We start from the raw sequence: 23,199 nt of genomic DNA on the forward strand, positions 1-23,199 counted from the left end.
GGCAACTCAGTGGCATTACAGTTTTCCTTTATTCCATGTCCATGGCCAATATTGCCATGTTAAGCCTGACTTGACTTCTCAACACAGGACACTAAACAGCCACCGTTAGTCTGTTGGAGTTGATGTCCATCACAGAACCTACTTGTACCTCATTTGTGGTTTAATTAATGAGTTCACATCCTTGTGCATAGCATCACAGAACCATAAGTATGAGGAAGCATGCTTGAACTCTGGGCTTACCCTTAGTTAATAAAAAAGAGTATAACTCTTTCCACACTCCCTTCTTTCATTTAGCAAACAGAAGAAAGGGTGTCCGCAAGCTTAGGGCAATGTCTAATCCTGTCCGACTCCAGCCATCAGCTTGGCCATAAAATAGAGCAATAGAATTTTAAAGCCAATAAATCAGATTATTGTTTCAGAGGCCCAGGTGAAGATTCTGAGCTAGAAAGCGATTTCAGTTTTGCAGAAGGGACGCTGTAGTCTGAATGCTGCATCTGTGAGGCTCTACGGCATCTAGGTGCACAGATGTGCTGTGTGAACACTGGCTGATATCCACATTCCTAAAAGGCAAGGCTATGCATCCTCACAACTGGTGACATCACTGCTCTATCCTATTGTCATCCTAACCCACAGAGACGAGATGGGATCTGCTCATCTGCATTTGTGACATCTATTCAAGAGCTGCCTTAGAAAAGCCTCCTACTAGAGTGCCTTACCTTGCAAACACCAGATAGCTTGAGAGGACATGGGCCTCAAGATAACCACTGAATAATGACACTTTAATCTCAGAATCTGCATTCTCTTCTCTCCAATAAGCCCTTGCTTCTACTGAGATCCTAATTTCTAAGGGAAAGCATGTGCTTATTATCTTTCTCTCTTTATCTTTGGCAAGTCCCTATCTGTTATGATCAGGGAAAGAAAACAGGAAAAGAGAAAAGATTAAAAAGTGAGCACAGATATGCATGTTTATCTGTTTCCCAACTTATTTAAATTGTTAGAAATGCCTTGCAATGGAACACACAGATATGATAAAACAAAATGTCAATAATATGATTGTATATACAACTTATATACGGATTCTGCTAGATGTAAGACAACATGCCAAAGACAGGTAGGTGATTCAGAAATAAATAAAATATGGTCACTTCTCTGAAAAATCTTGCAGCCCAGTGGAATACATGATGAAAATATAAATCACACAAAATATTAGAGGAAAAGAGAAAGTGATCACCTATCCCCAGAGTCACTAGGAATAGATTACAAAAGGTGCTTCTACTTTGCCCCAGGAGAAGTAACAGAATGATGGACAAAATTCATGGTGCCCAGTCTCATCTCCATCTCTTAGAATTAGCATTTTACAGTGCATTTCAAGTATATTAATATGCTTCCTGGATACGAGCTATATAATTTAGAAAGCTGTGCAATTTTTTTTTTTCCTTCTTCAAGTTAGGATCCCTTGGGGATATGCAAATGCTATGCAGATTGGTGACAGTCTGAGATTTACAGGAAAGGAGGGAATCTGATATTCCCATAAAGGACTAAGTGTTTTGGCTTCTCTCTTTTAGCCCCTCATCACCTTGGACAGCAGCATTTCCTTCACATTCCTAGCAGAGGGAACTAATACCATCACTGTCCAGGTGGCCGCTGGGAATGCCCTCATCCAAGACACAAAAGATATTGCTGTTCACGGTAAGCCCTATGATGCCCCTTTCTGCCCAGTGAGCCCCTCCAGCCACCTGAGTGGCACTCACTGACTGCTTTGGAAATTGCCCAGGCCATGGGAAAATTATGTAGGTCCACAAAAGGTATCTAAAGGTACTTCTTTACTTGTCCTTGAATAGATAGAGATTGTTAGAGAAGTAGGTACAGATAAGCATTGTTTGTCTTCCATGATATGTCTGCATCACAACCTGATGGTCTCATTAGACAGGGATAAATCATAAGTTGAAGAGATGCTGAGCTAAAAAGACTATCATCGAAGCATCTTGATCTGTTGAACCGCCAAGGTATCTAGAACACACATGTAGCATCCATTCTTTGTGAGGTGTGAACCAGTGATTTCAGAAGCTGGAGGAGTTACAGTACCTGCTCTTGAGGAACTCATAGCTTAGGTACTGAGATGAACTGTACATAACCGATGTGTTTTGTTTGTTGCTGGAGACTAACATCTTTCGCTGCAAAGGATAAGAATAAGGCTAAGAATATGAGGATAAAACAAGGCAGGAGAGTGGTAAACAGAATCACCATTCTGTTCTCAATCCTGGAGAACCATTCTTAATTATTAAGTTAATTTTCAATCAAACTGTGGTTCTACCACCATTCAGTGAACCTCCCTCAGACCCTAAAAACAGCTGCCATAGGAAAAAAAAAAAAAGCCTAGAAGAAAACCCTAGAAAACAGGGCTTTCTGGAAAGTTATACTAAGGCATGTGATCCTTTGACTCAGTTTATATCTTCCACTTCACCCCAGATGAGTGCCTTTTCCTACAACTCTGCAAACTTGAGGTTCAGGCTCTCTCATTGGGGACCTGGAAGGCTTTAAACATTTTTATTGGAGTGCAACTGGGAGTTTGGGGTTTGTAGATGTAAACTATTACATTTTGAACGGAGAGACAATAAGGTCCTACTGTATAGCATTGGGAACTATATCCAGTCTCCTAGGATAAACCATAATGGAAAAGAATATGAAAAAATGCATATATGTATAAAACCGGGTCACTTTGCTGTATAGCATAAATGAGCACAACATTGTAAATCAACCATACTTCAACTGAAAAATTAAAGTACAGAGAAGTACACAGATCGTGTTTCAGCTTCATGAATTACCACAAAGTGGACAGACCTGTGTATCTACCAATCAGATCAAGAAACCAAATGTTACCCACACCTAGATACAGCATTTTGACCTATTTTCTAACCCCTGAGGCAGTTTCTAGCAGTATCGATGGAACAAAGGGAAACACAAGAGAAAGCTCCACTCTAATCTAGCTCATTATTAATGCTTAATTGCTGCCTCTGCATGATACTATCTGTAGCAGCAAAAGTCTCCTTTTCCTCGAGTTTCACAATTATCTTGCATTTTGGATGTTTATTTACAGGAAGAAATTCTTAAGATTAAAAAAAAAAAAAGTGGTAGGAGCACAAACCTACTTCCAGTAGGTGACTTCCAGTCACCAAATCCCACTTCATTTAGAAGCCAAGAGACAGGCTGAAAAGACAGAATTAGAGATGAGGCCACATGGAAGCCCTTTTCCTAAAGCGCAAAGATGGTGGAGTCTCCCCACCTTATCACATCCTCTCTCAGCCTCACTCACACGTGCTCTCTCCTTGCAGAATACTTCCAGTCCCAGCTCTTATCCTTCTCTCCTAATCTGGATTACCACAATCCTGACATTCCAGAGTGGAGGCAAGATATTGCCAATGTGATCAAGCGGGCACTGGTGAAAGTAAGTTGACTTTATCTTTGCTTACATCTTCATGAATAAAGAACCAGATGGTGTGGTCCTGGAGGCATTTTCATGGACTCAGACCACCATTCTACAGTTAAATAAAGATTATTGTTCTGTAAAAAGAGAGAGAAGGGTAGAGGAAATGAAGGATGGAAAAGAAAGATGGAGAGATTCAGAAGAGAGAGACAGAATCAATCCCATGTTTGAGGATGAGAAATTGGCACCATCTTTCTCCTACATTTTTCTAAGACAGGAGATTGACCCCTTTAATAAAATGATTGGTGGACTACTGCTTAAGTATATACTAATGTCATTCACTCGTTTGGCCCATAAATGTTTAGAGAGTTTTTGTTTGTTTGTTGTTTTTTAAAATTAATTTGTTTTTTAATTGAAGGATAATTGCTTTATAGATTTTTGTTGTTTTCTGTCAAACCTCAATATGAATCAGCTGTAGGTATACATATATCCCCTCCCTTTTGTTGTTGTTTTTTAACCAGACAGACTTCAAGATTTCCATTGACCATATGTCTCAGTCAGAAGGTGACAAGCTAGGAACTAGAGCATGCCAGCAAACTCTAGGGTGATAGTTAGCACCAAGCCTGGCACACTGCAGTCTGTGGGGTCACAAAGAGTCAGACATGACTTGGCAAGCAAGTTGAAATGGTTTTGTTAACCATTTGCTCAGACCTAGGTGCTAGAGTATAATGATGGAGAAAACATGGTCAATTCAAATTTAAGTCTAATGTGCAACTAGGTCTATGAGAGAGACATGGCCAGCATTTCAAAGGAGCATGGAGAAAAGTGCAGTTCACTCTATCCAGAAAAGTTTAGGCTTGACACATATTTGTGATTCAGTAAATACTTGTGAACTAGTAGAATAGTCTTTGGAGGGAATACTTGAACTCTGTTTTAAAGGATAAACAGTAGTTAACAGAGAGGATGATGTCTCTCAGGTACAATGAAAGCATGTGCAAAGCCATGGTCTATGGTAAGTACAGCATATTTGATAAGTGGCAGTTTATTTTAGCCAACCTATAAGTTATAAGGGCAGGTGTGAGTGATGTTATGCTGGGACGGATCGATCATTTTGTGAAAGGTCTGAGCAGCTAAAAGGGGTTTTGACATACATCCTGTAGGTTCTGGGAAGTGTGAAATGTGTTCTTTCTTTATTATTTATATAAAAACATACTTTACTTATTTATTTTGCTAACAAAGCTAGAGATTTTATTGGAAAGTGGTGCCTGGGTGGAGAGCAGTAGGGTAAGGGAACTCAGGAGAACTGCCCTGCCACATGACTCACAGTCTCAGGTTTGATTGTGATGGGATTAGTGGCTTTATATTTCAGACACCCAATCTTGTTGTAATACAGAGGATGGTCTCTAGAGGTGGGAAGTGAATAGGTAGGGGATAATTTCACAGGAGATGACCTGTTAAAAGACTACTGCACTTGTCTAAACCAGATGTAATAATAAAATCCTGAAAAGGAAAGATCCAAAGGCTAACTTAACCTGTTGAGATAGAACTGGTGACTAATAAAATGTAGTGTGAATGAGATGGAAGGAGAAGCTTTCTGATTATAAGAGTAGGAAGGAGAGGATTTTCCTTGCCATTGATCAAGATGGCAACTGTGTAGGAGAAACATACTTGGGGAGCAGTGATGATTTGGTCTTTTATATGAGTTTGGAGTATCTGAGAAACAACTGGGTAAAGATAACCAAGAGAGTTAAAGATATGATTGGAGATCAAGTGAGGTTTCTGTAGGAGGTAGTGAGGCTGGAACTGAGGCCATGGAGGTCTTTAAGTTTGCCCCCACCCCCAAGCCACCCTGAGAGGGAGAAGGGGCAGGGCAGAGATGGATGTTGATGGTCTCCAAGGTAAAGGAGAAAGATCCAGGGAAGGACACAGAAAAGAAGCTGCCAGAGAGGAAAAATAGATAAAAGATAATAATATAAGAGCATTCCTGTGAGGAGCTATCTATAAGAACCACACTTCATATCTGTTTACAAAAACTTGTTCGAAGAGAGGGATGAAAATGAAATTGATCTTGCACGCCTTTGACTATGAGACATCTAGGATTGTGCTGGATTTGTATGATTGGAGTGAGGTCCTTCCATATTCCCTAACTGAGTGATGAACCCTGCGATCACTCTTCCCTGGGACACGGGGTCACACCTGCCATGACACTCCTGGGTTTGTCCCATGTTCTCCATTGGGTGATTATCTGACCTCAGTCTGTTCTCTGAGAATTCCTTCCCCTGCCTAGTTAGAATAAATCCATCTTGCCTCCCAGCAGGGAACTGAGGCATCTGGCAAAACCTCCTCAAACTCCCTGGAGATGCCACCCCGCTTTGGGGGGCTTTCCAGGCTTCTGACTGCCACTCACTAGCTCTCTGCAGGTTGGCACTCTCTTTCCTTCATCACATCCCTGAGAGTTAACACCAGTCTCTAGTTCCAAATACAAATCGGAGCTGAGCTAATGGGAGACAGCGCCTCCACTCATATTCAGTCCAGTGTCTATTTATTCTTTCCTCACTGTCAGGCATCATTCGGAACAGTGAGGTAGTCATAGAGACCATCCTCCCCTCCTCCCAGTATCTGGGCAGACATACAATAAGACCTGATTAGAGAAAAGACTGTAGCAGATAGGCATGTGGCATGATCTAAATTCCTTTCGTGGAAATCTGAAGTGCTAGGAGCAAGAGGCTGACTGGGAACAGGTCATTGAAGGTGAGATAATCAGGGGAGACTTCTAGGAGGAGATGGGAATTTCTGCCAAATCAAAAACTGTGTTTATATATGTGTATATCATATCTGAATGGACAAAAGATTAGTTCTGGATAAAAGACTTTCAGGAGACACATAGGAAAGAATAGGACTACTCTTTACAGGGAAGAATTCAGAGTTTTATTTTCCTGAGGATTTTACCTTCAGATGGAAGCTTATATTTAGTTTTTATCAAAAAGCAATATAATCCTTTTACTAAACCCTCCGGAATAGAAAAATTCATTAAAAATTTCAGCATCTTCACTCAACTTTTAGGGTCTTGTTTTATTTGTCATGTGTATACATTTTTATTTTTATAGAGTTGTAGCCAAGGAAATATAAAGAACTAGATCAGAATACAGCCCTCATTAAGCATTTTTCCATGTCTGTGCTAATTATCATCTTTATGGTAGCATAACCATATTTGCTTAACTTTTTTGAATATTTAACATTTTCCCATTTATTTGATATTATAGTTAATGCCATGAGTGTTTCTCCCTCCAAATGGCCTTTCCTATCTTTTGGATTATTTCTTTAGGACAAACACTCCAAGTTACAGTTTCTGAATGAAGGGTCTGAGTATGTTTACGACTTTACAGTAAGCCTTTTGAAAAATAAGTTGGCAACGTGTATCAATTTTTAGTGCTGCCAGCAACAGTTGAGGAAACCTCTTAATTGAAGCTGCACCAGTATTAGCTATTTTAACTTAATAAAAAATCCTGCTTTAGTAAGTGAAAACAAGAACTGCTTTGCTCTTTTTTTAATTTGCATTTTCCCATGTTTGTTTATAACTTCTTATTCTTCATTTGCAGCCAGTCTGTTCATGTTTTAGCCAGAAGCTCTAGTCTTCCTGGTGTAGAAAAATGGAAAATATGGGAGGAGCTTTTGCCAGTGTTGCCAGCAAACAATATTCTGCAGATCACTCATGGTAGTATTTTCGTTTCATGAAAGATGTATGTAAGAGCAGAGGAGGTAGAGAAACTAATTCTCTGCTTAGCAGTTATAGGGAGAGCAAAAGGAAAGCCTGAATGTATATTGGAAACTGTGCCTTAAATGCTGTATTAAAAATGCATAGTCAATATCCTTGTTATTGACTTGGGGAAGGCTGGATCCTTCAGGACCCCACTCTTCAGTCAAAACGTCTTTGCAGGTAACCAGTGTCCCGGAAGACCAGATCCTAGTTGCTGTGCTCCCTGGCCTCCCCACTTCTGCAGAGCTCTTCATCCTTCCCCCCAAGAACCTGACGGAGAGGAGGAAAGGCAATGAAGGGGACCTGGAACAAGTAAGTGAGAGAAAACTTGGCTAGGATGCTCTCCTGCACCACCCTCTAAGGGAACACAAAGTATTTCTAGCCCAAAAGGTAGATTGAACCCTTTCCTATTTGTCCACCAACCTGTCACTCATTGTCTGGCACCAGGGCTTTGGAGAGCAATCAGCTTTACCCAGAATAAACACAAACACTGGAACATTTAGCCACACAGGAAAGTAAAGCACTCCTGAAATCATTCATTCCAACAGTTGCCATTCTTGCAACTTGCTCATGTCTCCCAGCTAATGAGTTGTCCTGGTGAAAAGAGATGGGGGTGGGGTGGGGGATGAAGAGAAGAACTTGTTTCCCTGTCTATTTCTCAAAAATGTGCTTCCTGTCTTGAAAGATCCTGGTCAACAGAAGTTCTGCTTCTAGGAAGAAAATGAACTGCTTTTAAACGTGTGTCTTTGGAGAGAGATGGATTGCCTCATCTTGCTTTGACTAAGGAAGCAGCGTTTCCCAAAGGGATCATGATTTACTGTCTTTATCAAATGGCATATAGCTCTTATGATCTGCATACCTGCCTAGAAGTGAAGGTGGCAGTGGCCCCAAGTCTCCCTCTCTCTCTCCCTGCTCTTGCTGGGGTCTTACTTGACTGGGCTTTGCTTTACCTTCCCATGTCTTCCTGTGATGAATTAGAAATAAGTGAGAAAAAAGCTGCTAAAAACCAGCAGAAATCAAACACATTTGCTCCCTTTCGAATTAATCAATGTACAGACATCTTCCAAGTCCCTCTGCCACTCACCTAGCTGTCACCCCATCCCACGTTGGGCACAGTCCACCAAGGGCTGCATAGATGCCATCATGGTCAGTTTCTCTGGAAACGAAGTGGATCCTTGCATTACAGGGCTGCATATTGAAATCGGCCAGATAGAAATTCAGCTTCTCAATGCATACATCCCTTTTATAAGACCTCTTTATTCTGAAATAGCAAGTGGCATGTGTGAGCTATATTTGGAAGCTACACTATCCATCCATTTAGATAAATAGGTAATTACGGTGATGAATAGCGGCTGTGATATTAAGGCACGGACAGCGAGATAAGAGTTGGGACAACAGCCTCAGTCTGCCTCAGCTTTCATGTGGGAATTACACAGTGATTAAATTGATGTTATGTGTTCTGAGGCTTACTGGGGAAAAGTAAAGAGGAAAAATTATCCCATAAAAAGGAGGCAGCTTCTGCTCTGATGTTTGCCTCCCATTGTCTCTAAAAGAGAAACAGCAGAGGAGTGGGCTGTGGCGTACATGCCTGCTTTAATCCTGGCAGGAGCCTCTATCCTGTGTGTGTTGCTTGTTCACATTAAAGAACTAATGGTGGGTTGACTTTCTTTCATTGGGACCCATAACACGTCTCTCTATGGAAAGTTATACAGGCTTGGATGAAAAGACACTGAACTGGGAGATGAATGAAGCATCTATGTCTGTTGTCAACTCAAATTCCCTAGGTGACTGTGGACACACCTCTGTCTCACTCTCCTTTCCAGTAATAGCAAAATATACCAACTTGTCCTTGGCTTCACAGGGCTCTAGGGGCTGGGAGAACCAAATGGATAAAAATGTTCCAATATGCTGTCCTCTCATTGAATAGGTTATTTTTTTTTTGCCTGAAACCTGGTTTCTTTCTCCATGAGGGGCACCATCACATGACGTTACTTCCCAAGCAGCTTCTCTCTTTTTTTTTCCTCCAGATTGTAGAGACTCTATTTAATGCTCTAAACCAAAACTTGGTCCAGTTTGAGCTGAAGCCAGGGGTTCAAGTCATTGTGTATGTCACACAGCTGACCTTAGGTAAGTGCCTAAAGGCATATGGGGTGGGGAGATGGGTATGGTGATCTGATATCCTGAAGATAAAACGGAGGAGATGGTTATCAAATACCTTCCGATAAATGCTCATAAATGGCTTTGTGTAGTGATGGCAAGGAAAGATTAATTACATCTTTCTTGAGGTCTCTGGTTAGGGTGGCAAGAAGACATGTTTAGAAGTGGCTTTGCTACTGAATTCCTGGAGGAACTTCAGGAAAACCTACAATTTCTTTGGGCCTTGACTTTATTATGTTTCTTATGTATAACAGTTTAGTTTTCAATCTCCCTTAATTTCTACAGTTATCTGATTCAATGAATCTTGATTGGGAGACCAGATCAAATAACTTTAAAACTCCCTTCAATTTATAACGTTTAAATCTTAGTGAAAAGAGGGACTAGCTCTGGGTGGTTGATTTATGAAAGAAATTCTAACAAGGCATGTCCCATTGGACACCCACCTTTGGCTCTCTGGAAAAGCCTATTTGCTAACTGTTCCTAATTATTGAAAGCTTTTCAGATGTAGAGGTTCCACATATGCCCATCCAGCCATGTTTTACCAGAATTGACTAGAGGAAGAAATGGAAACACTATTACCTATAATCACATTGACAAGCACTCAGGTGTCTGAGAAAAGGAGCATTCATACCCTATTCCTGCTCCCCTTAGCTGAGTACAATTTACAGCAGGGACAGCAGGCTTCCCCAGGCAGAGAGAGGAGTTTACTTTCCCTAAGAAGCTGTAATCAGGGTACCATCCTTATTGAAGCCAAGCTTCCTCTGCCCAGACAGCATGCAGGGCAATCGGAGGCTGTATATAAGGTTGGAGACCAGCTGGCCTCATTGTCCAATGGAGACCCCCTCAGCTAATAGCTTCCGAATGAGCAGTCTGTTCTTTCCTCCTAGCTCCGCTGGTGGACTCTAGTGCTGGGCACAGCAGCTCAGCCGTGCTTATGCTCTTGTCAGTAGTGTTTGTCGGCCTGGCTGTGTTTTTGATCTACAAGTTTAAAAGGTATGTGCTGCCGTCACTCAATTTTAGGCATGGGGCTAGGTTCCTGGGGGCTGATTCTTCCTGTAACTTACATTGCTAAACTCATCCCAAATATGTGATATTAACTTTCCCTGAAGCTGTATTTGGCCATTGGAAAGAACAGGACATGTTTAAGGGTCAGAGAGTAAATGGACTTAATATGAATCTCTCCAGTTTACAATCATGTTGAATTGGGAAAATGAAGTGGCTTAGATGGTAAAGAATCTGCCTGCAGTGGGGGAGACCTGGATTTGATCCCTGGGTCAGAAAGATCCCTTGGAGAAGGGAATGGCAACCCACTCCAGTGTTTTTGCCTGGAGAAGTCCATGGACAGAGGAGCCTGGCAGCCATCGCCCATGGGATCACGGACAGGCAGACATGACTGAGTGACTAACACAACACTAGGAAGATGAGGGGTGGCCTATGAAGTCAGTTTCTTTTCTTGAAGAGAAGTTTGAGGGGTTTTCAGACCTCATTTAAGTTTCTATAGTAGGGTCTCAAATAGTTAGGAGATCTTTTTCTACAGCTTACCACTCATCTAAGGTGACTAAGTAGAGAAATGCCCCTGTGTGTGCTCAGTTGTATCGGACTCTTTGCTACCCCAAGGACTGTAACCTGCCAGGCTCCTCTATCCATGGAATTTTCCAGGCAAGAATATTGGAGTAGGTTGTGTTTTCTCAGTTCAGTTGAGTTCAGTCGCTCAGTCATGTCCAATTCTTTGCGACCCCTTGAACTGCAGCAGGACAGGCCTCCCTGTCCATCACCACCTCCCGGAGTTCACTCAAACTCATGTCCATTGAGTCAGTGATGCCATCCAACCATCTCATCCTCTGTCGTCCCCTTCTCCTCCTGCCCTCAATCTTTCCCAGCATCAGGGTCTTTTCAAATGAGCCAGCTCTTTGCATCAGGTGGCCAAAGTATTGGAATTTCAGCTTCAACATCAGTCCTTCCAATGAATATTTAGGACTGATTCCCTTTAGGATGGACTGGGTGGATCTCCTTGCAGTACAAGGGACTCTCAAGAGTCTTCTCCAACACCACAGTTCAAAAGCATCAATTCTTCAGCGCTTAGCTTTCTTTATAGTCCAATTCTCACATCCATACATGACTACTAGAAAAACCATAGCCTTGACTAGATGAACCTTTGTTGATAAAGTAATATCTCTACCTTTTAATATGCTGTCTAGGTTGGTCATAACTTTTCTTCCAAGGAGCAAGTGTGTTTTACTTTCATGGCTGCAATCACCATCTGCAGTGATTCTGGAGCCCCCCAAAATAAAGTCAACCACTGTTTCCACTGTTTCCCCATCTATTTGCCATGAAGTGATAGGACCAGATGCCATGATCTTAGTTTTCTGAATGTTGAGCTTTAAGCCAACCTTTTCACTCTCCTCTTTCGCTTTCATCAAGAGGCTTTTTAGTTCCTCTTCACTTCTGCCACAGGGTGGTGTCATCTGCATATCTGAGGTTATTGATATTTCTCCCGGCAAACTTGATTCCAGCTTGTGCTTCTTCCAGCCCAGCATTTCTCATGATGTATTCTGCATATAAGTTAAATAAGCAGGGTGACAATATACAGCCTTGACGTACTCCTTTTCCTATCTGGAATCAGTCTGTTGTTCCATGTCCACTTCTAACTGTTGCTTCCTGACCTGCATACAGATTTCTCAAGAGGCGGGTCAGGTGCTCTGGTATCCCCATCTCTTGAAGAATTTTCCACAGTTAATTGTGATCCACACAGTTAAGGCTTTGATGTAGTCAATAAAGCAGATATAGATGTTTTTCTGGAATTCTCTTGCTTTTTCGATGATCCAACAGATGTTGGCAATTTGATCTCTGGTTCCTCTGTCTTTTCTAAATCCAGCTTGAATATCTGGAAGTTCACAGTTCATGTATTGTTGAAGTGTGGCTTGGAGAATTTTGAGCATTACTTTACTAGCATGTGAGATGAGTGCAATTGTGGGGTAGTTTGAACATTCTTTGGCATTGCCTTTCTTTGGGATTAGAATAAAAACTGCCCTTTTCAAGTCCTGTGGCCACTGCTGAGTTTACCAAATTTGCTGGCATATTGAGTGCAGCACTTTCACAGCATCATCTTTCAGAATTTGAAATAGCTCCACTGGAATTACATCATCTCCAGTAGCTTTGTTCATAGTGATGCTTTCTAAGGCCCACTTGACTTCACATTCCAGGATGTCTGGCTCTAGATGAGTGATCACACCATCGTGATTATCTGGGTCATGAAGATCTTTTTTGTACAGTTCTTCTGTGTATTCTTGCCACCTCTTCTTAATATCTTCTGCTTCTGTTAGGTCCATACCATTTGTGTCCTTTATTGAGCCCATCTTTGCATTAAATGTTCCCTTGGTATCTCTAATTTTCTTGAAGAGATCTCTAGTCTTTCCCATTCTGTTGTTTTCTTCTGTTTCTTTGCACTGATCAGTGAGGAAGGCTTTCTTATCTCTCCTTGATATTCTTTGGAACTCTGCATTCAGTTTGTATATCTTTCCTTTTCTCCTTTGCTTTTCACCTCTCTTCTTTTCACAGCTATTTATAAGGCCTCCTCAGACAGCCATTTCACTTTTTTGCATTTCTTTTTCTTGGGGATGGTCTTGCTCCCCGTCTTCTGTATAATGTCATGAACCTCCGTCCATACTCCAGGCCATCTTCCTGGCCCAGGGATCGAACCCATGTTTCTTGGACCTCCTGTATCGGCAGGTGGATTCTTTACCACTGCCCCACTTCAGATGTTAAACAGAGAAAATATAGCTGAAATCTGGTTACACACATACACATGCACACTTGTATAGTGGTTATTATCCAGTATCTCTGTATAAATTTGCACGCAGAAGTATACATTTTTTAATCCTCCTCCCTATTTTCCCTATTTCTAAAGGTAAATAGATCAGAAAAACCAAACCCCACATGTATTCAAAATTTATATTTGAAGACCAGAGGAGGGGTGATATAATAGGATACTCATTAAAAACATGAAATTGAAATCAATAATTCTGTACTGTTATTTACATAATGTAATGCATCGACAAAGCATATACTGGTTAAGAGCGTGAACTCAAAATCAGACAGACTCAGTTTTATTTTAGCGCTTGCAGCCTTAGGCAGTTGAATCTGCCTCTCTAACTAAGCCTTCATTTCCTCATGTGTGAAATGGAAAAGCAATAATACTTTATAGGTTTGCTACATGTTTTCAAGGCAAAAATATCTATATCTAGTACATAATATGTACTAGATTTCATGATTTTTCATGAAAAATTTTATAATTTATATTTTTATAATTTCATGATTTTTAAAAAAAAAATCCTGAAAGCTAAGCTATTTTGAATAACAGTGTGCCTCCAGAAGGTGACTCTGTGTCACAAACTGGCACAAAGTAGGCTCATATGTATCAGTGGCATAGAAAGGTGCATCACAGGAAGTCTGTGTAAAGTAAAAGTATCATTATTATTGTCAGATGAATTTTGAAACTATAGCTTTGGAAGTTTTCTAAACTCTGAAGCTAAAGCTTTTAGAAGAGATCAGTGGTAAACATGCTTCACTCTACCTTCCCTTCCTCCAGCCCCTGTCAGCTTCCTGCTAGTGGATTTCTCAGGCTTAAAATATATATATATAATAAGTTTTACTCAGTGTACATCTAAGCACTGGCCAAACAGCAGGAATCCTTCAACACTCTCCATTAGAAGGACAAAGTGGGTTTTACCGTCCCTTTCAGTATATAGACTAATGCTTGGGTTCATGTCCTCTTGGACCATGATGTATCAACCCACCTACCATGTTCTATTTGAAGAAGGGAAAATCCTTCTTATCCAATTAGCAAAGATTCAATATATTAATAGAGATGGCCTGGTCAGAGCAATACCCATTTATGGAGATACTTCAGTTACATACAAAGCACAGTTTCATTCATTCAGAGATTTGGTTTGGGGGATGCCTGGTGGTTGCTGAGGCTTCAGGATCAGCTAAACCAGATTTATCACCTTCTGGCTCCTAGAACTCCACGTTTGCTGAGAACAGGGGCCAGTAGAAGTCCTGCAAAGAGGTATTTGTGTCAGGTGTCTCTAAATTAAGGCCAGAGGTATCCTGTGACTTAAGAAAACTTTCTCCTCTCTTGTGAGTGAAGTGAAGTCACTCAGTCGTGTCCGACTCTTTGCAACCCCATGGACTGTAGCCCACCAGGCTCCTCCATCCATGGGATTTTCCAAGCAAGAGTACTGGAGTGGGGTGCCATTTCCTTCTCCAGAGGATCTTCCTGACCCAGGGATCAAACCCGGGTCTCCCACATTATAAGCAGACGCTTTACTGTCTGAGCCACCAGACAGCCAACTTATTAATGTAGCTATCTCTTAATGTGCAGACTTTAATACTTGAATCTATGCCAGGTAATAGCATTTCTGAATTATTCTGCCTCTATAGAATAATTAAATACCAGCCAACCCTTTCTTAAATACCAGTCAACCCTTTCTATGTCCCTGGCAGTGAATTAGGATACAGGAAACAAATACTAGTTAAAATGGATAAACAATATGAGTCAGTTAAGTGTAACCAGTTATCAGTTAACTTTTCTTTTCTAGTCACTTTTTCTGGAAGCTTTTCTTCCAGTGCCCAAGCCTGTTGGCTGAGGTCCTATTGGATCTCCCTTTATTTCTTTGTTTTCCTTTCCCTCTCACTACCCACCTGGAACTCCAATGATGGCTATATGGAGGGTACCTGGCCTGCCAGCAAGTAAAGGTCAGGTTCTTATCCATGGTTCCCAGAGTCTCCTTTGCTTCTTTCATCTCTGTCCAATAGAACTTCCTGCAATGATGAAAATTCTTCATGATCTCTACTGCCCGATACAGTAGCCACTGGTATGGTGAAAAAATGGAATTTTCAGTTTTACTTAACTTTAATTAATTTAAAGTTAAATAGCTATAGCTGACTAGCAGACACTTGGACAGCATATGCTAGGGGAAGTGTCATTCTCTTTCTGTTTCAAGATCACTCACCAGGCTCTGTTTTCAGACCCCAAACTTTCTCTCTGCCATCTCCAACATTAATTCATTAAGCCAATAATTCATTCAGCAAACATTTATTGAATGCCTGCTCTGTACCAGGCATTGTCTACAATCTCAGCATCCTAAGTGGTCACTTAATAAAAGGGGAATTGAATTATTTAAAGGAATCTTGGAGATCATAGTAACTCTTTTCTCCTTCCTCTGTTAAGGGACTATATTTGATCTTATTCTTGGATAGTGACTGCTATTTTGTGATATCTTTGGCAATATAATAAAAAATCATTTTGTGATTTTCTGAAAATTCTGCCTAATAACACCTTCTTTCTAGACTGTAGATTTGTTTTTTTCTTATTGTCCAAGAAAACTTTTGGGTTGTTGTATTTTCTAGTCTTTTTTTTCCAGTAAGGCTTTCATGATAGTGTGAAGCCTACTCTGCTTCTTCTAAATTCTTCTCACAAGCTTCTAACACTTACTCATAGTTGGAACAAACAAAAGCTGAAATTTATATAGATGATTTGGATTGATCCATCTTACTCCTCTTATTAAGATCCTCTTATTAAAACTTATATGAATGTATAGCTCAGGACGTGCCTCTAAACTTCATTTCCCACCTTTCTTTTCTGCAAAGTGGGGTTTAGTCTTGACTTATAGTCTCGAAAGTCTTACAGGTGGATGTGTTAAAAAATAAACAGCAATTTGAAAAAAAAAATTAAATGCTGCCAATTGTGACATAAAATTAATTCTCTTCCAATCAGCTATTAAAAATATTGAAAAAAAGTGTGTTTTCAGAGAGGCAAATAAGGTAAGCAATCTTTATAAGGGCAAGTATATCCAAATTCTCACAGGTATCAATCATTAAAAAAGCAGGAAGGGGGAGACAGTGATCTCTGGCTGAAGCTCTGAAGTACCCAGACTTGTGTGATCAGGAGTGGTTTGACTGCCCCAGCACCTAATAAATATTACAGTTGATCCCAACATTCATAAGTAATATGTACTTTTATGATTAGAAGAAATCTAAGTCATTAGGCTGCCTTTCTATTTAGATAAGAAGAAAGTAAGGGCTAGCATGAAATTTTAATTACTCACATTAGGAAAGCCTGTAGTTTGCTGCCTCACACATAATCTATTCATTTAAGGTTCTTTTAAATTATATTAAGCTAGTTTAGACCAGTAGGAGTCAAGGGACACCTCCCTTAATGTATGGAAAGCAGCCATTAAAAACATGAAGATTGGATGTCAATGAAAGATAGAAACTGTCTATGTTTCAAACATATTTTGAGGGCTTTCCAAATTAGCTACAGAAGACCTTATTAAATGCCCACATTCTACTTTGTTGTGGGGTTGAAGCAGGGAAGGGAATGTAGATGCTTAAAAATACAACTGGTTGGCACTAGGTCAACAGAGTGATTCTGCTTCACACTTTCACAGAATGTTCTGTATTCAGATGGGTGTCATATGCCTTGAGTTTTAATAACATCTATGCCAGTAATTAACTTCATGAAAATGTCTGAACTTCAGGCCAATTTCCCCACCATTTAATGAGGTAAGACAGGGCTCTTCTACCTGTAAAATTCTAAGATAGAAGTGTGGTCTTTTTGTTAGAGGGCATAATAAATGAAAATAGAGCATTAGCTTTGAGGCCATTTATCTATTTATTCAACAAATACTTACTGAATATAAACCACATCCCAAGCACTATGTTAAGTGTATAGCATTGGAAATGGAAAATGTTGACCTTGCAGACATGGGACGTTAGTGGGAGAGAAAGACAGAAAAGAAGTCCACACACATGGCCTATTCCATCACCCTAAACCAACACCCTATTCTTTTCTTTCACAGACACCATCCCGTTATTACACATTTATGGTGGGAGAGTTTGAGTGGTCAGGAGAGGCCTCTCAGAGTGGCCTATAAGCCAAATTCTGATGGGCAAGAAAGACACTATCACAAAAAGAGTAGAAGGTGTGTTACAGAGGGAACAGTTTATTCAAGGTCCCCTAGGTGGGGACGAGCCTGATGTATTAGAATCTTGAAACTCAAAGATTGGGTTTCAGACTAGCGGCATCACCCAGCTGGGAACTAGGCAGAAATGTAGAATTTCAACCCCTCCTGTTCAGACCTCTAGAGCAACAAATGCATTTTAATAGGAACCTGGTGAGGCATAAGCACATTGAAGTTTAAGGAGTGTGGGATTAGAAGAAATCAAAGGAGGCTACAGAAGCTGGTGCACAGTGGGTCAGGAAATAAGAGAGATGAGTCAGGAGATAAGTACTCCTGTAAGATTTCAGTCTTAAGCTTCCTGCTTCTTCAAACTCGAGTCTGTCTGCCTTGTTTACAAACCTACTACTTTGGTGTCTTTGAAGGAAGTTACTTCTCTTAATCCTTACCTTAGATAGCATCACTGACTCAATGGACATGAGTTTGAGCGAACTCTGGGAGATAGTGAAGGACAGGGAACCCTGGCGTGCTGCAGTCCATAGGGTTGCAAAGAGTTGGACATGACTTAGTGACTGAACAGAGAAGAGCAATCCTTGCCTTAATCCTTTCCACAATCCTAAGAGAAAGCTATTGTTATTCCTGTTGAACAGATGAGGAAACTGACTATGGAAGTATTTACGATACTTGGTCCATGGATGGTGTTCTGAAAATGGTAGCAGTGGCTATAAGTCTTTTATCTCCTCTCCTATTTATAAACGAAACCAATGTGAGTTAATTAAATGGATGTAAACTTAGAAAAAGCTGTCTTTTCACTATGATGCCACCTCATAGTCTCAAAGTTCAGCTCCTTTATAAATGTGATAACTGGTAAATATTTTAAGGGTTTTAATGCACAGCTGGTCAATAGTATTGCCCTTCTCTTTACACTTGCTGGTTTTGCCCCAGAAAAAGGTGAATTCCTTGGGGAGTTCTGTGGTTTACAGTTCCCCTGGGCATCTGGGTCCCTCCTTGTGTTCTTTGACTTCGTGAAGACAGTATCTGGGTGGCCAGCCCCTTTCCCTGACTTTGATCCTGTAGCTTCCTCCTCCCCGTTATCACCCAGGATTTCCAATTGCCTCAGTGTGGCATGCCCTGTGATTCTAATCTGATTTTGTTCCTGTCCCATGTAGGAAAATACCCTGGATCAACTTCTATGCTCAAGTCCAACATGACAAGGAGCAGGAGATGATTGGGTCAGTGAGCCAAAGTGAAAACGCCCCCAAAATCACACTCAGTGACTTCACCGAGCCCGAGGAACTGCTGGACAAAGAGCTGGACACCCGGGTCATAGGTATGTGTGCTGGAATCCCCAAGCTCCTGCTTCCTCTGTCTTCCAGACACTGAGTCAGCCAGCCCACGTGGCCTATCCTTCAGGTAGAGCTAGTCTGGAGGGTGGGGAAAACAATCAGTTGCCTCAGTGACATAAAACCTGACATAATCAGGTTTTACAGCGTCTGCCTCCTCTGACCACATGAAATCAGCAGAACTTTTTCTCTTAAAAGTCAGCAGAAGAGACACAGATGTGTAGAGCGGACTTTTGGACTCTGAGGGAGAGGGAGAGGGTGGGATGATTTGGGAGAATAGCATTGAAACATGTACACTGTCATGTAAGAAATGAATCGCCAGTCTATGTCCAATGCAGGATACAGGATGCTTGGGGCTGGTGCACGGGGATGACCCAGAGAGATGTTATGGGGAGGGATGTGGGAGGGGGGTTCATGTTTGGGAATGCATGTACACCCGTGGTGGATTCATGTCAATGTATGGCAAAACCAATACAATATTGTAAAGTAAAATAAAGTAAAAATAAAAATTAAAATAAATAAATAAATAAAACAAAATAAAAATAAAATAAAATAAAATAAAAAAAAGTCAATCAAGATCCAAAGTGCTGGAGTCTGAGTGAGAGAGGGCTGAGGCCAACTATCCATTACTATTGGACTTTTCTTTTTTTCCTTTAAGGCAAAAGCATTATGCATCCTAATAATCACACAAATAGGGAGTCTGCCATCAGAGAGCCCTGGATTCATTTTCTTGCTCTGTCAATCTGCTAGTTCTGTGGTCTCTCTGTGCCTCATATTCCTCATCTGTGAAATGGGAATAACATTACCTGCCTTATAAGATTGTCGTGATCATAAAGTGGCATAGGTCATTAGCACAGTGCCTGCCACATAATAAGTGTTCAATTCCTATTGGCTGCTGCTGCTGCTGCTAAGTCACTTCAGTCGTGTCCATCTCTGTGTGACCCCATAGACGGCAGCCCACCAGGCCCCCCCATCCCTGGGATTCTCCAGGCAAGAACACTGGAGTGGGTTGCCATTTCCTTCTCCAATGCATGAAAGTGAAAAGTGAAAGGGAAGTTGCTCAGTCGCATCCGACTCCTCGCGACCCCGTGGACTGCAGCCTACCAGGCTCCTCCGCCCATGGGATTTTCCAGGCAAGAGTACTGGACTGGGGTGCCATCGCCTTCTCCATCCTATTGGCTAGTACTGTTGAATGACAAGAGTATAAGATGGCAAGGTATTGATGCTACCTTGTGTGCTGGTGTGGGAGAGGGCAAACACTAAACACAGATTAGATAAGGCAGTGAACTGATAGGATAGACCACCCAGCTGCCCTGTTTGATAAACACACAGCAAGGTGGCTTGGTATTGGACTTCCCTGGTGGCTCAGATGGTAAACCATCTGTCTGTGATGCGGGAGACCTGGGTTCAGTCCCTGGGTTGGGAAGATCCCTTGGGGAAGGAAATGGCAACCCACTCCAGTACTCTTGCCTGGAAAATCCCATGGACAGAGGAGCCTGGTAGGCTACAGTCCATGGGGTCAAAAAGAGTCAGACATGACTGAGTGACTTCACATTCAAAGCAAAGATCCATCCTCCTGTGACATGCACATCCTTACCTTCCTTTGTCTTCTCTCCCCTGCAGGAGGAATTGCCACCATCGCAAACAGTGAAAGCACAAAGGAGATCCCCAACTGCACTAGTGTTTAATGCCAGCAAGCCGTGTGGTTAACCATCTTTCTGACTTTTTATTTTTGATGATTCCTATTACTCTTATTATGGAAAAATGAAAGTGTCTTTTTTACTTATTGTTTACCAAGGGCCCCATGAACAGCAGGCAGATGCTTAGCTTTGGGAGGCAAAGCATACTTAGCTGATTATGAGCCACGAAGAATAAATGGCTGTTTTTGTGCTAAGGGCAAAGGATGCATCTTCCCATGGCTTTCTTACTTCATTCTGCCATTTATAGTGCAAGAAATCTTGTTTCCCCTGTGATCTGTCTTTTCATGTTTTTAAGTTGGGTTGGTTTTCCACTAACCTCCCGTCCTCTCCCTGCCCCGTACAACACCAAACCACCAGTACCCAGCTCCTCCCTCCCAGCACACCCACCTAAAACAGAAACCATTTCCCAGTTAGATCTGCAGAAGGTAGGTTGGTGGGGAGTGAGCGTGTCTGCAGAAAGTACACACCTGTCAGAAGAGACCCTGCCTCATGCATGTCCATTGCGAGGCTGCAGATGGCTTATTGTATATAATTACAATGTAAATAGCTTTTTATTTCCTAAGAAATAATTTAATGTTTAGTAAAAAAGAAAACTGAAAAAAGAAAGACGCGTCTGTTGGCTTATGCACTCAGCTTCGGAGCTGACCCACCCCCAGGCCTGCTTGATGTGTTGGGTTCTGGGTGCTCCCCAGTTGTCTGTCGCACTTAACTCTTGCATCTCTGTGTCCCTGCCATCACTGGTTTCTATTTCTATATATGAAGTGGGGAGGGGGAGTACTTCTTTGAAACAAACAACTGGTAAAGGGAGGACAAGAGTGGCATCGTAGAACATGTGAGTTTTTGGTCCCATTTGTGATGTGGAAGAAGTTGCAAGATGAAGTCCACTAGAGACTTCAATCTGAAACCCAGATGGGCAAACAAGGCTTCCCCTCCAGAAGAATGAGGTTGAGGATAGTTATCAGTCTGAGGTTTTCTCTAAAGAAGCCAGGCAATGGATCTAAAAAAAAAAAAAAAAAAAAAAGGCATCCTGTTTTCTGGTTGGATTCCTTAGAATTGTATAATGCTTACAGGGAATTCTCTGGCCATTCGTAACTCAGAAAAATCCCTTAGGCACTAGGTTGAGTCCAGTGAGTGCCTCAGCCTGGGAGAAGTTAGAGGTGGGAAGGGAGCCAGCACTAGTAGAATCGTGTGACCGTGCAAACCCTGCAGGTAAATAGGGGTCTAGCCTTTCACGATCTTAGTCAAAGTTGATTTTAGCAAAGCTGTGCTACTTGCTTGTCAGATGTACACAACAACTTCCTTAAAGTCAAATGTCTGCCTTCAGTTCTCTTAAGATAGTTCTTGCATCTGGGGCGAGTAACTTTCAAAGCCAGTGTTTTCCCGCACCCCAGCCCCTTCACACATTTCACATGCCAGTTCTTTTTATGAGGGTTGCTTGAAACCATGCTGTAGCATTGTTTTATTTTGGACTCAGCTTGAGCACACTTGTTTTAAAGAAAAGGTGTACTGTATATATCTATGGGAGGAGAGGCTAAATTTTGTACCTGTCCATTTTTGTGGGATATTGTTCACATCCTTCTCTGTGAGACATTGAGAGAATGTGACCTCGAGAAATTGGACTGGCTACAGCATAGAATTAGGACTATTTCTAAAGATCCTGCTTTCTCATTTCAAGGGTTAAATGGGGCAGACAATTGCAATACTTGTACTAAACACTGGAATACAAATGCATGAGTCATATCTATATATACAGTATATGTACATATACTGTTCTTGGTTTTATTGTTCCATTTGAATATTTCTACTGTAAAAAAAAAAAGACAGTGGTTTTGAAATTGTTGAAAATAAATGTATTTTTGTACATCAAAGCTATATACCTGGCTGAGAGTTCTCTCTTTGGGCAGTTGTCTTGATCTATTGTATCAGTCAACTATTGCTGCAATAATTCTCCATGGGTAAAAGAATCTGACAAGTATGTAAGAACAGATGTTGATGCTTTGCTTGTGAGTCTTCAGGTTGGCTGTGACTTGGCTGAGCTCACTTGGGGTTGACCAGGCTCTCCTGAATGCACCCTTCAGTTGGTTCAACTCTGCTTATCATTCTGAGACCAGCAGCCCCCCCAGGATGTTATTTTCATGGTAGATCACAGAATTCCAAGTGAGACCAGCAGCATACACTATCCTCTAAGGCCTTGGCTCAAAATGGCCCCTCTATTACTGTCACTGACCTTCCATTAATTAAGGAAAACCATACAGCCATGTTCAATATTAAGAGGCTAGGGAAATAGACACTGGTGCGAGGCGTTACTGAATTACATGACAAAAGGTGTGGACATACAATTCCAATCTAGGGAGGGTAAGAAGAACTGAGAACAATAGTTCAATTTAGTCTACCTATTCATTTTCTGTGACCCCCATGGGGAGCTTTCACTAGATGGCCCATTCGAATCAGGATCCAAGTTTCCCATCCCAAATATTTGTGGCCAGGACTTTTGAGCAGAAGTCTTAAAATCCCAAGGCCTTTGCATCTGACACGAGCTCCCAGTAAGTAGCAGAGGTGGGATTCCACCTCAGGTCTGAAAGATTTCAGCAAGAGTAATGAAAAGAGGAGAGGAAACCAACAAGATATATATCCTTTTTATTTTTTAAAAAATTGGAGTATAGTTGCTTTACGATGTTGTACAAAGGAATAAATTAGCTATGTATGTCTATATCTATCCCCTCCCTCTTGGCCCTCCCGCCCACCCATCTAGGTCACCACGGAACGCAGGCATCCGTATTCACTGCAGCAGTGTTGATAACAGCCAGGACAGGGAAGCAACCTGAATACCCATCAGCAGATGAGTGGATAAAGAAGA

General features: G+C 41.4%; 1 protein-coding gene across 1 annotated transcript in view; it reads left to right on the forward strand.

Moving 5' to 3' along the window:
- Positions 1–22,214, forward strand: part of SORCS3 (sortilin related VPS10 domain containing receptor 3) — a 632,959-nt gene extending 610,745 nt beyond the window's left edge. Inside the window, exons 21-27 of the mRNA XM_040254391.1 lie at positions 1,566–1,689; positions 3,333–3,445; positions 7,362–7,493; positions 9,209–9,308; positions 10,226–10,331; positions 18,469–18,629; positions 20,266–22,214. Of these exons, the coding sequence (XP_040110325.1) occupies positions 1,566–1,689; positions 3,333–3,445; positions 7,362–7,493; positions 9,209–9,308; positions 10,226–10,331; positions 18,469–18,629; positions 20,266–20,330 (801 nt within the window). The 3' untranslated portion in view covers positions 20,331–22,214. The remainder of the gene's footprint in view (positions 1–1,565; positions 1,690–3,332; positions 3,446–7,361; positions 7,494–9,208; positions 9,309–10,225; positions 10,332–18,468; positions 18,630–20,265) is intronic.
- Positions 22,215–23,199: the final 985 nt, after the last annotated feature.

The sequence above is a fragment of the Oryx dammah genome, unplaced genomic scaffold (genome assembly GCF_014754425.2).
Source record: "Oryx dammah isolate SB20612 unplaced genomic scaffold, SCBI_Odam_1.1 HiC_scaffold_14, whole genome shotgun sequence".
In the NCBI taxonomy this organism is placed as follows: Eukaryota; Metazoa; Chordata; class Mammalia; order Artiodactyla; family Bovidae; genus Oryx; species Oryx dammah.